At 36.2% G+C, this 12,949-nt stretch overlaps 1 protein-coding gene across 2 annotated transcripts in view; it reads left to right on the forward strand.

Moving 5' to 3' along the window:
• Positions 1-12,949, forward strand: part of Apoltp (Apolipoprotein lipid transfer particle) — a 6,186,292-nt gene that overhangs the window by 5,056,263 nt on the left and 1,117,080 nt on the right. For both annotated transcript variants that reach the window (XM_081762641.1, XM_081762640.1), the window contains exon 51: positions 3,377-3,558. In XM_081762641.1, coding sequence (XP_081618767.1) covers positions 3,377-3,558 — 182 coding nt within the window. The remainder of the gene's footprint in view (positions 1-3,376; positions 3,559-12,949) is intronic.

The raw sequence follows: 12,949 nt of genomic DNA on the forward strand, positions 1-12,949 counted from the left end.
ATATTCTTCATCGATGCTCACCTGAAAACAAATAAATCGGTTCAGCATAGGTGACAACACTTAATAAGACGCGAAATAATGTCCTCTATCGATGATATAGGAAAGATATCAGTTGCTATATGGCGGTTAATCCCTTTCCCGTCATAAATAAATCTGAAAGATCCACTCTTCTTTTCACGAGAACAATGGGTGAATCGAATTCACTAGACACATCCTCCTAATTACCGCTTGTTTGAGCAAAGTATCAACCTGTTTTTTAACTTCTTCTCTTAAGTGGAAGGGAATTGACGTCAAATAGCACTTTAATTTAATGTGCGTAACCCTTAGCCACTCCAAAATAATCCACTGACGAAGAAAAACAATTCTTATACTCCTCTGTAACAGAATAAAACATTCGTTTTTGATCATCAGAAAGTTGGGGGGAAATGGCCACACGCTTGACGTCAAAACCAACAGAGAATTTGCTGTTTTTTGTTTACTGGCTAAACCATGATTTTGAGCATTATATGTATCATTTAGGTTATGTGCACCCGGCCTAATGTCAATAGCAGCATCTAAGTGAAGATGTTTCTCTAAACACAATTTTTGTTGGTTGGGTTGACTACTCTAATGACAGGATTGACAGAATCGACTGTAGAATCATTGACAAAAATGTCAGCTCTAGATCATATATTTTCATTGGGTTGCAAAATATTCTTAACTCTTACTAAAACATTGATCTTACGAACAGGCACTAAAACACTAGATTTTTCTGGTGAATTAACAGATTTCGCCCTTCTGAAATTCACTTCCATTAAGCTCGCTGTTTATTTGAAAACTGTGCCTATAGCAAGACTCTCAGGTAGCGAGTAATCAGTGGGTTTCCCAATCCAAACTACGTGAACTACGTGAATGTCCTGGTTAATAGTAACATGTTGGGGAAGCAGGCAATCATTCCGCAACAAAACAGAAGATGCAAATTTGTCTATAACTCTTAAAGTGTGTGTAAATACCCGTCAATTTTGAGCTTTAACACAGCTAACGTGTTAGTTTCAAGTCCTTTACCCGAGATGCCACGGATGGTAGTACGTCTTTTAACAAGTTTAGTGTTAGGAGTATGAAGCTCCCTAGCTCGTGTTCGTACAGATAGAAAGTTGACTGCCAGAATCCAACAACGCTTTATACTCTTCATTGCCATTAATAATTTTGGTACAAGGCAGAATCATAAATTTTACCGTAGGTGCAGTTATCTTGTGGGTCTTGAGAGCTGGTCTTCCATTATTCCGTGAATTATGTTCCCTATTTAAAACATTAGAATTATCTCTGTAATTAAATTGAGCTATATTGCACAGTAATGTTTTGCCTGGACTGTGTATACTATTATTCGCGTGAGACGTACCATAATTTCCGCTGCGCCTGTACTGTTGCTTCTTAGCAATAACTGAAGCATTCTTTGTAAATCTAATTTGTTGTGCATATTATTATTCATGACACTCTTACTTTCACAAATAAAAAAAGAAGAAAAAGAGTTACATTTCTGTTGATGAAGTGGGATGGAATGAACAGAATGTTGATTACCGCATTTATTCCCAGCGGATAAGATAGCATGATGTTGTAAGATTGCAAGCTTTCCTTTTCTCTGCTGTTGTTCTTGGAGAAAAAATAAAACATGAGAATTATCGCGCAACTAAACATCACCTATCTTTGCTATCAATTCTTGTGTGCTATACTGCAAGATTTGTTCTTTAGACTTAGCTGTAACAAGGGTCTTATAATTCACAATTAATTCCGCTGACTCTTCTTGTAGCAAAAATTCATACAACGCATCAACTGATATAAACGATGTATTACGTTAGTTTAAACTACTGAGGCAGTAATCCTTTGACTAGAAAATTTATTGTTGCTGTATAGGCAAAGCTTTATCGAAACTAAGCATGAGATATAGTTTGTCATAAATATACAGCATGTCATATGGGTTCCCCTTCTTTTTGATCTCTAGGTCGAATGGTGTGTTCCGTAACCTTCTTAACTACAAAATTTTAAAATAATGTAATCATACGTCTCTTTATGTCAACATACAACTTCACAAATTCCTTTGTCGTAGTTAATGCCAAAAATCACGTCAGGGCCCCGTCCCGTAATAGATATGACAGAAAATGACGCTTCTTTCGTGCGTTTAACTCGTAAATGACGCAGTAAGATTCAAAATACTGAAAGAAACAAATAATTTCTTCCCCATACTTGCCATGAAAAAACGTGAGGCGCACAATCGAGTCCAAACACGTAAGTCGAGCTTGTGCCATAAAGCCACAATGCACTATTTTCACTAAATATCTCTAAATAGTGTGTCTAAAAATGCACACAAGAAAATATATCTCAACAAATTGAGAGGATGGACGGATAAAGGTAACACAAATAGAATTTCTGCAAATTCTAACGGTGGGCGGAAAATAAACTATTGGGAAAATGAATCCTAATTATGTTCAGCTAGATGATAAAAGTCGAGGGTTACAAATATAAGCGCATCCACACAAGATTAAGGATTAAAACCACATCTCTGCCATGTACAGTCGCCCCTTGTCAGTAGGAAAGCTCAGATAACGTGATAACTGATTCCGTAATTGGGGATCTTAGAACATATAAATTGCGCCTAGGATTTTGTAAACATTGAGGATGGTGGAGCATGTTCTAGGGGGCCTGAAGTTGGTTGAATACAAATAAAATCAAACATATACAAAATAAAGAGATTGTGATGTCAAAGGGGCTGAGAAGGTTGAGAAGGGATTAACTTTCAGGATTGGTTAATCTACTTGCACTTACTTGCAGGTCTCGGCGTTTGCTCCTGGACGACTCTTCCAGTGGATTGATATCCGTCTATCCTTTCTCTCTGGACTGCTGGGCGTCCAGGTAGTCGTGAGTTAAGGTTGTACGAAACCCGGGCAGGAAAGATAGCGTTGCAAAGACAGTAAATTTAATCAGAGTCGAAATTGCTCTTTAGCGAATTATCAATCGTAGTTGATAGTTATGACGTTACCTAAGAAGGGTGCTCTCTAGGTTAGAGCAAGGTAAACTTCTCGTGAACTTGGAATTGTAGCTCGTGTTCGTACAGGCTGACTTGTCTCCAATCTAAAGCGGACTACCTCTTCATTCCAAGAAGCTGGCGACAATGACAATGTCATAGCAGGTAACCTAAGCTTTCAGAGAAATGCGCTTGTTCAACTGAATGACAGGAGGAGAGTACTCCTGTATGCAGTTGCAAAATATGAAGTTCCGTGTTGTTTTGAAGAACATTATTTTCCTTGAATTTGAACAAACATAGTGTTTAGTTTGATTAGTATACTTATATTTGAAGAAAATATTATATATGAAAATTTTATTCTTTATTTCTTCTTTCTAGGATATTAGCTTACATGGAGAATATTTCATTAATGGTACAACGCTTTTACAGTCAACTGTAGAATTCGAGTATTGCAATGATCCAAACAAGAAGCTCACAATTACAGGATATTTAAAAGATGAGTCAAATTCAACAACAAATAAATATACCACTCAACTTACCGGAAGTCATCACGACACTAAGTAAGTATTCGTCTTCCTATAGCTTTTCATTTATTATGACTATGCAATGTGTTGTAGTTTTCATTCTCGATTATTGGGGTTTTATTATAATTAATCACTTCTATCAAGCGAAACATGTTTCTTGGCAGATATTAACAATTTCTACTGTTTATTATTAAATATTAAAAAACAATTCTACATTTCTTGCAGAATTCTTAAGTGGTTTAAGGTTTAGTTCTAGTCCCTAAATACGAGATGAAAAATGAAGAACGTGTCAAAATCCTTAGTGATAGAGAAAATCCACAAAATGAAAGTAAAGGTGAATTTATGTATAGAGAAAAAACATACTCATACCATGTCATAACCACGGAAAAGATGAAAATTGTATTTGGCACTATTATAAAGCTTTTCCCTCGCAGGGGTAATGTGATATTAAACTGTTTAAAGTTCATACCCTAAGGGGAAGATCACAGGTAGTCAGGATTTATACAATAAATGAGTATAACATGACTCATCACGTTAGGAATATGAAACTTAGTATATAAACTGCTAGTAAAAATAAACTTATGTTCTTGCTTTCTTAAAAATATCCTTTGTAATGGGGTAAGGGGAATCTCTTATGTAGTGTATCTTACTATTAATATAAGACACGACCGATGCAGAGTCTCTTTCACAAAAGAATTGTCTGTCAACCAAATTACCGAATATCTTTTTTTTTAGCAGAATACGTATGTATACTTATATATACATACATATATAGAGTTCCAGAAATTAAAATAACAAATTCTCATCAATAATACACTGAATCATATCACTAACCGTACACTTTAATATAACTTCAAACAAAGGAAATTCATCAGCGATTTAATGTATTTAATGTCAACACTTTCTTATTGAAAGCCAACGTCTTAAAAATCTTTTAAATTAAGTGATATGAACTTTTAAATAAGATCATGCGAAAAATCAAAAGTTTTCAGCAAAGTTCAGAATTTCACTTCAATAAAAATATAAATCATTGATATATAATTGGAGTAAGGTGGTACACTTCAAAAATCATCAATATATATGATAAAAGTAAATATGCTTTGTCCGTGGGTGCCACAAAGGCTCCGAAACCAAGACCCGGAGCCCTATATGAGTTATATGGTATTATAGCCCTGTATCTCCCATCAATGAATAAGGTTTCGGTTTGGACCAACAGGGGTCCTAGGGGGAGATAACGCCCTAGCAACGGTATTACTGTGATAAAAAGTGTGTTAAATTTTAAAAACAATGCGTGCATTTCTTTGTTTTCATTTTTAATGTTGCTTTCCTTTCTACACAAATCATTATTCATCGAATATTACAGATTGTAGCAGAATTATCAACAATCTTGGTAAATGCTACAGCCTGTTATAAAAGTTTCGATATTTCATTTATTTCTCATCGTCACCGTCTCCTTTAGCCTAGCCGGCATAATAATGGGGCGTAAAACTCCAAAACTTCATTTCATTTTCATAAGCGCTCAGTTTCAAAACTAAATTCGAAGAACTTTAACTAAACTTTGATGTCCATTTTAACTATCTTTCACATTTTGAAAATAAGCACCGTTTCCTATACAAGAAATGTTCGTTCATTCCCCTAGAGACATCTACCTTTCCAGTCATGTGTCTTACACAATGTAACGTCTAGTAGTTACCTAAAAACACACTACAAGATCAGTAACTACTTCAAACAGAATCCGGAAACTAAATTCTATAATGAGTAAGATATTACACTTATATATATTACAAATGTTTACACAGCTACGACGACGGCTGCGCAGATATTTATTTCACTTATTTCTTTATACTCAAAGGGACAACACCAAATTTGTTTTTGTTCGTTACCCATTCCACTTGGCCGTACCCGTCAATTAAGAGGGAAAGCAATAAAGGTGTTGTTCTTAGTTATTTGTTCAATCATTTCTTTATTTTCAAAGAATGATAGGAATGGCAAAACCAAAGGTTATTTTAATTATATATTATTCTTCCGTGCGCATGTCATCTGGCTTGTGAAGCGACAGGTGTCGCTTTGTTGTTACCTATTTCATACATATCTTTACTTTTAACGCAGGCGCTTCTTTCTGATATTTTCCCTTCATTTTTTGTTTAAAATGTATAACCGTTATTCATTTCCTGTATTTCAGCTAGCCTAAAAATCGTAATGGGTGGCAACTCCGCTTTTCTTTGTTGTTTACATCACTGATTATTTTACTTACAAAGCAAACGTGGGGACGATAACACTGAAAGCATGAAAAGCGAGGGATAGGTCTAGGGAGGGATGTCATTATAGATTTTTATCATTACACTTTCATTAAAATTCGTATCTTAAGGAGGAAAGAGAATTCGTGGCTTATCACGCTTTCCATAAACTTAATCTTATCTGTTTTGACGACATATTGAAGCTATTATTAAATATAAATTTACTGAGTTTCTAGATTTCCCAACTATACTATGCCTAAGTACGAAAAGCTTTAAAGAGTGGGCTGTCTGTCCACCCGTCTGTCGGTCGACGGGTAATCTATAGAAAGAAACGATTTTTTTTGTTATTTTCATAAATCAGTACAGCTTCGCATTCTTCCATTAACCCTGTATTCATATCCAAATTGTAAACATGAAATAGTTCTTGTCACAGCGGTGATTATCATAAAACAAAGAGTCGATAATTGGCACATAGAAATTCTTTCCTGGAATCAAATCAATGTCCCAAGAATTGTTTCCTTGCCCACAATCGTATGTTTGATAAATCCGGAAGTGGAAAGAGTTCATCACCACATATATTTTCAGTATTGTACTACACTGGACAAACACGGTAAGAGATAAAGAGAGATAACTTTTAGTGGGGATTCACTGTTCTCCATTCCCCCATAAAGATAATTTCAACTTGTATTCGTTAGAAAAAGTTTTTAAATCTAGAAGCATTTTCTTCATTTTCAGAAACGTATTCAGCATCCATGTGTGACGTTACCCTTCTACTGCTTATGAGGGTTACAGAACAACTACATCCAGTTTCAGTGTTGAATTTGAACACTTTGGATGTTTGTCGTGGTCTCACAATATTTAGAAAAAACACTTATTCTACTTTCTCCTATCGATTTCTATGCAAGTGTTCTCAAGAAATCCCCTTGATACTCAACAATGCTCGCGGTGGCCCCGCGTATCGTGATCGATAACGCTGTCGCCTTCTGTGTGAGCGGTCCCGGGTTCGATTGCCGGTGGGGGCAATCGGTTGAAAAATGTAAAGCTCTTTTTCAGGCCAGCCGCCCTGAATGACATTTTCCTGGGATTTCCACATTCACATTTCCTCATTCATCCTCATTAACTTATATGTCCCAGGCCACTTCCTTTTCCCTCATTCCTTTTTCATTTCCTTTCCCCGGATAGTGTGCTCGCCGAGCGACGTCATTCCTCAAACGTGACGGGCTAAATGGCCACTCATGCCGAGATCCCAGAAATCTAAATCCTAGATCAGTCATGCTCGCACACGATTGAACAATTAATAGTCTTCCAATTCTCGAATAGGGGCGGAAATATTATGAAGAGCGACACAGTATTGCTGTGGCACTGCGATGAAAAGATTTGTGGAAGAGTGGGCAAAAGTAGGTTTCACTTCTGTATCACTAACTTCTTACCTAGCTTGGTGTTAGTGAGAATGGCTTCTCGCAGCAAACTCGGGCATGCTCACTACACTTCTTGCTGCTATTGTGCGGCTATGCGGAATTATTTTCTTGGTTTCTATGTAGGGACGCGCACGAGTCGAGATTTAAGCCTGTTTTGACTCGTCTCGAGAAAATGTTGTCTCGACACGTGTCTCGACTTGAAAATATGTTTCTATCTCTGGACGTGTCTGGACGCGACAGTCTTTCTCTCGACTCGACTCCAATTCGAGTCGATACGTCTCGAAATTCGAGTCGAGACAAAATATACGAGTTAAAAGATACGCACACATCAGCCAAACCATTATGACTACCTACCTCATTGTCAGTATGTCGAATCTTTGGCACTGATAACAACGGCAACGACTTGGTATGGACGCAATGATCCTTGGTAGATCGCTGGAGAGAGTTGACAACACATATGCACACACAGGTCACCTAATTCCCCTAAATTACGGGGAGGGGGCGATGCGCCCTGGTGTTACGTTCAATCACCTCCCAGATGTCTCCGATTGGGTTCAGATCCGGTGAGATGGGGGCCAGCACATCACTTGGAACTCGCTTCTGCGTTTCCAGCCACTCCATTACACTCCTGACCTTGTAACGTGGTGCAATATCTTGTCGAAAAATGCCACTACCGTTGGGAAACATTGTCGTGATAAAGGGGTGTGCGTATTCTAATCGCTGGGCGATACGCCTCGGCTGTCATGGTGCGTTGCTCGAGCTCCACTAGACACCTGTATGCTCACGTGAATGTTCCCCAGATAATAATTAAGCCACAGCCAGCTTGTCTCCGTCCCGCAGTCCAGGTGTCAAGGACCTGTTCTCTTAGAATACGACGGATTCGCACCCCCACATCGGTATGATGAAGAAGGTATCCGGATTCATCAGCCAATGCAACGCTCTGCCACTATGCCAAAATACAGTGGCGATGGTCACGTAATCATTTTAGTTGCCGATATCGTGGTGTTAACATTCGCAAATGAATGGGTCGTCGTCTGCGGAGGCCAATTGTTACGAGTGTTCGGTGCTCGGAGTGTTCGAGTACTTATGTTTCCTGTATTAGAATAGGGAAATTTTCTGCACAACCCATCCAAACACTTCAAAGTTAGCACCGTGATAGAATGAAGTTATGGCTACAAAAGAAACTAAAATATAACCCTAGTTAGCTTAATTAGTATAGACACATTAAAATTATCTTGAGCAATCTTACGAAGTTCCCCCTTGATGGCAGGGAATTGTTAAAATAACGGGGCCAGAATCATTTTTGTTAATATGTTAAATCAAACATATATTTTATAGAGATGTCTTCCTTGTTCTATGTAAAATTTCCGGTAATTTTGGATCCATTGGAGAAATTGGCAAAACAGGAAAATATAGTTTAAAAACTATTTCTTGGCCTGATGCTAGTCATCTTACTCGCTGTAAAATGTCTGCAACATATTCAGTAGGAAGTTGAAAATCCGATCTCATTCGTACCATAAGTAGTTCGCATTTTTGAAAATGTCCAAGAAAATGCCATTTAGGCATTCGAAAGTGGTTACATATACTGTACGATATCTTCCGCTGTCGATATAGTGGTTACTCAGTGCATATAGTAATTACAAAACCATACGTAAGGCTACTTACATTTAATGTTTCTGAAGAAATTATACTAATCTCTTAAGTAACCCTTAAAACTTATAGGCCTACGAGAAAACAAAAAAAAATAAATAAATGTGTGACAAACAACTAAGATTCAATTAAAATTTTCATAATTTTAAAATATTTACAGCTTTCTTGTCTGCCACACCACACAACAAATCATACGATCAACTAAATGAAAGATACCTCATTGCTAAAAATACATCCCACGACGTTTTAGTGTCCCCGAAACCGAAGCGTCTTGCAAAATACTAAGATTCACAGGAACTCTTACTTGTAATTCAGCACGAATTCGAGAGCGCGACAAGTTAAGTTGCTTCTCAATGCGAAAATAATAATAATAATAATAATAATAATAATAATAATAATAATAATAATAATAATAATAATAATAATAATATTTTAGACAGAAAGTTTGGCTTAGTAAATTGCTTTTCTCAACGTGTCCGAAAGTAACAAAGTGAGCGGGCTTCAATATCTAAAGAAGTTTCTGCCAAAGAATACAAAGAAACAATAGGCCAATAGTTTCGATAACATCTGTGTGGTCCTTTGGTAGCTACACATCCCGTAAGAAGCTCAATCTTAAATTGTAAAATTGGTGGGAGAAACTGGTAGTTTGGACTGCACCCGCGGCCAAGACAAAGGACTCGTAGCTTGCTTGTTTAGATAATTGAATGTAAATTTTCTAGTATTTCTGCATCTTGAATGCACATTTCCATTTACTGAATGTCCATGTCGTGTGAGCATATATATATATGTTGGTGTGTGTGTGTGTGTGTTATCTCAGGAATTCAACTTTGAACTTTCCATCTCTACTGGCCATTGAATTTGCGACAGACAAATTTGTGAGACTTCAGTCTTTTCAGAAAAAAAATTCTGGTGGTTCAGAGACTTTATGGTTTATATTACCGTGCGAAAAAGGAATGAACAAAGGGAAGCGCGAGGAAAAGATACCTGAATATTATTGACTGCCTTCAAGAAGGAACAAAGATTCGCAGCTCTTTGTAAAGCAAGAAAAAAAGGAAAACGAAAACAAAAGAAAACTGATTTTTCAATTAACCTATACATTTACTATTTGGTATTTTTTAAAGTTTCTTCTTAACCCATTTTTACGAAAGAAAAGGAATTATTCCGCTACCATTAAAAGGTGCTGGTATGCCGTAGCTTTGAGTACCGCCAGAAAATTCGGCATATATATATATATATATATATATATATATATATATATATATATATATATATATATATATATATATATATATATATATATATATTAGGGTGGTCCTTAATTTTTGATTTCCTAATTTCTTTGGACTCACCCCCTAAAATGGTTCCATATGGGACTAAATTAAGGAAGGAGAAAAATTAACTTCATTGAATGATATTAAATGGTGCCCCAAGCGACCTAAAATTTTAAATCCGATTACAGTACATAACATATGAGAAAAATCTGGAATAAAATCTTGTAATTTAGAAACGGCTTACGGGAACGCAAAAAATACCCTGGATAATGGAACTAGAGGAAGAAACTCGTCTAACGTTGTATAGTATTGTCACAGCGGTCATCTTAAAGTCCGCCATCTTGGATTCAGATCAAAATTTTCAAATAGGAAGAAGGTCATGTGACATATCGTTTTGATGTGGCGTTTCACCAGAAACACAAATCTAGCACTATTTTAAAGATAGCCTTAGTCGTCTAAGAATTATTATCTGTGAAAATATGTCTCTTTTTCACAAGTAATGACTCTTACACAACTAAATGTAAAGACATGAGTTTGGCTCGAAAAGAACAAGAGGGATATGCACGGCTTTATTAAAAACAGGAACGCAAAAAAATTCACATCTGAAAATGATTTGTATGAATTTTACACTAAAATACACGGAGGTAAGCATTTCAAGAAATGAAGAGGAAAACCAAGTTGAGTATGTAAGATAAAATGTAAATATGAGCCTGTGTGCGCCCGGACCCTGCAAGAGATGTAAAAGGGGAAAAACTAATTTTAAAATTCCAAGACAGGTTGCTGCTCTTGATCGATACAATTCCACTGATAGAACGAGAATACATATTCTGACAGCGACGGCAGAAATATTAGGCCATAATGTAAAGGAACTAGTAATAAATATGCATCGATGCTGAGAGAAAATCCGTAGCAAAGTAGCATAAGATCACAAAACCAATTTCGGAGTGCATCAAGTGCGTTAGTTGTGCAATGAGACGGAAAACTACTGCCGAATTTGACTGGTAGAGAGACTCTCGACGGGTTATCAATATTTATTACAGGAGATGCTCATGAGAGGCTAATTGGTGTTCTCAGTTTGTCATCATGAAGAGGAGAACGAACATATTATTTCTACTACAGTTCATTAGCTTGAAGATTGGAACTTGGTAAAGTTTGTTGTCACACTATTCCCTGCAATATGTGTCATGTAAACGGTGCTTTCATTCTGCTAGAGCAGATGCTCCAAAATGATCTTCTATACCTTCCTTGTAGACACTACATTTATGAATTGGTTTTAAAATGTGTATTTGACAAGTGTTGTGTTTCGTTTGCATCTGGACCGGACGTTCCCCTATTTAAGCATTTTCAAAACGATTGGTCTAATATAGATTGTACTAACTTTATTCCAGAATTGATGATGATAATGACGTAAGGGACAACATTTCAGATGTAAGAAATGAAGTATTGAATTTTGCTATCAAACTTGTAGAAGCAGGACACCGCAGAGAAGATTACAGTAAATTTTTAGAACTGACATTCTTGGATGGCATACCTCCTCGAGGAGTTTTATTTCGTTTGCCTGGAGCAATTCACCATGCAAGGTGGATGGGAAAAGCAATATACTGTTTAAAAATATTTATCTTTCGCCAACATTTTCGTTTAACGAAGCAAATAGAAACGCGTCTTCGGAGAGCATGATTTTTTTCTGATACGACTATATGTCCAAGCTTGATTTAAATGTGATCAAATATCCCATTCATCATTACAAGACCTGCAATTTTTGAAAGCTTTGTACAGTTGTGGGCAAATAGATAATGAATTATCTGAAGTGGCTCTTTCTAAATTTTCTCGGCATCTCTGGTACTTGAAGGAGGAATACGTAGCATTTGAGTTTTTTGATGATGAAGTTTACATAGTGGAAAAACAAAAATTGGTTGAAAGAATTAAAACTGTAAGGAGAAACCGTGAATCAGCAAAGAGGCAAGACGTGATACCATAAAAAATCTTGTGATAAGAGAAATCATTGATTTTGATACAACAAACAATTTTTTTTCTCGTGAGATTTAAAATACCCAAAGGGTTTCTTGAGTGTGATCCGATTTCATGGTCAGATAACAATGATTATTTTCAAGGAAAGACAATAGTTAAATTCATCTCCGTAATAAACGATGCAGCAGAAAGGGGAGTGAGACTAACAGAAGATTACAACATCGTTTTTACGAAAAATGAGTATCAGAAACAGTTTCTTTTGCACATAGTGAATTCTCATTGATAATCTTTTCCTAGATGTGACAAAAGTAAACTGTGTAGTATACAAGATTGAAAACTTATTGAAAACTTACGCCAAAGCTACAGTACTACATAAATAAGGGATATTTCAATTTCTTCCATGTTATATTTTTTTTCTTTTTCCTCATAATGGTCTATGAATCATCTTGGAAAAACTTATTGGTAGTTCATGGGGAAACAAAGATTTAATTTTCTCTAGTAGTTTGTTTCCAGTTTATGTAAAATACTTCCAAAATTCTCACAAATCTGAGGTCCATAACTACAATAAAATAACATTACATCGAAGCATTTCGTTTTCCACACGTAATAACTCTTACAGGATTATTGGTAGCTTGAAAATAATACGAGATTTGTGCTTCTGAAAAAACGCCACCTCAAAATAATATGTATCATGACACTCTTCCTATTTAAAAATTTTGACCTGAATTCAAGATGGCGGACTTTAAGATGGCCGCCATAATAATGCTATACAAAATTAGGTTCTTCATTTTCTCTAGTTCCATTATCCAAAATATCTTTCCATTCCCTTAAGCCGTTTGTAAATTACAAGAGTTTATTCCAGCTTTTCCCCATATACTATGTA

Source organism: Thermobia domestica, chromosome 6 (assembly GCF_964235325.1).
Source record: "Thermobia domestica chromosome 6, izTheDome1.hap1.1, whole genome shotgun sequence".
Lineage (NCBI taxonomy): Eukaryota > Metazoa > Arthropoda > Insecta > Zygentoma > Lepismatidae > Thermobia > Thermobia domestica.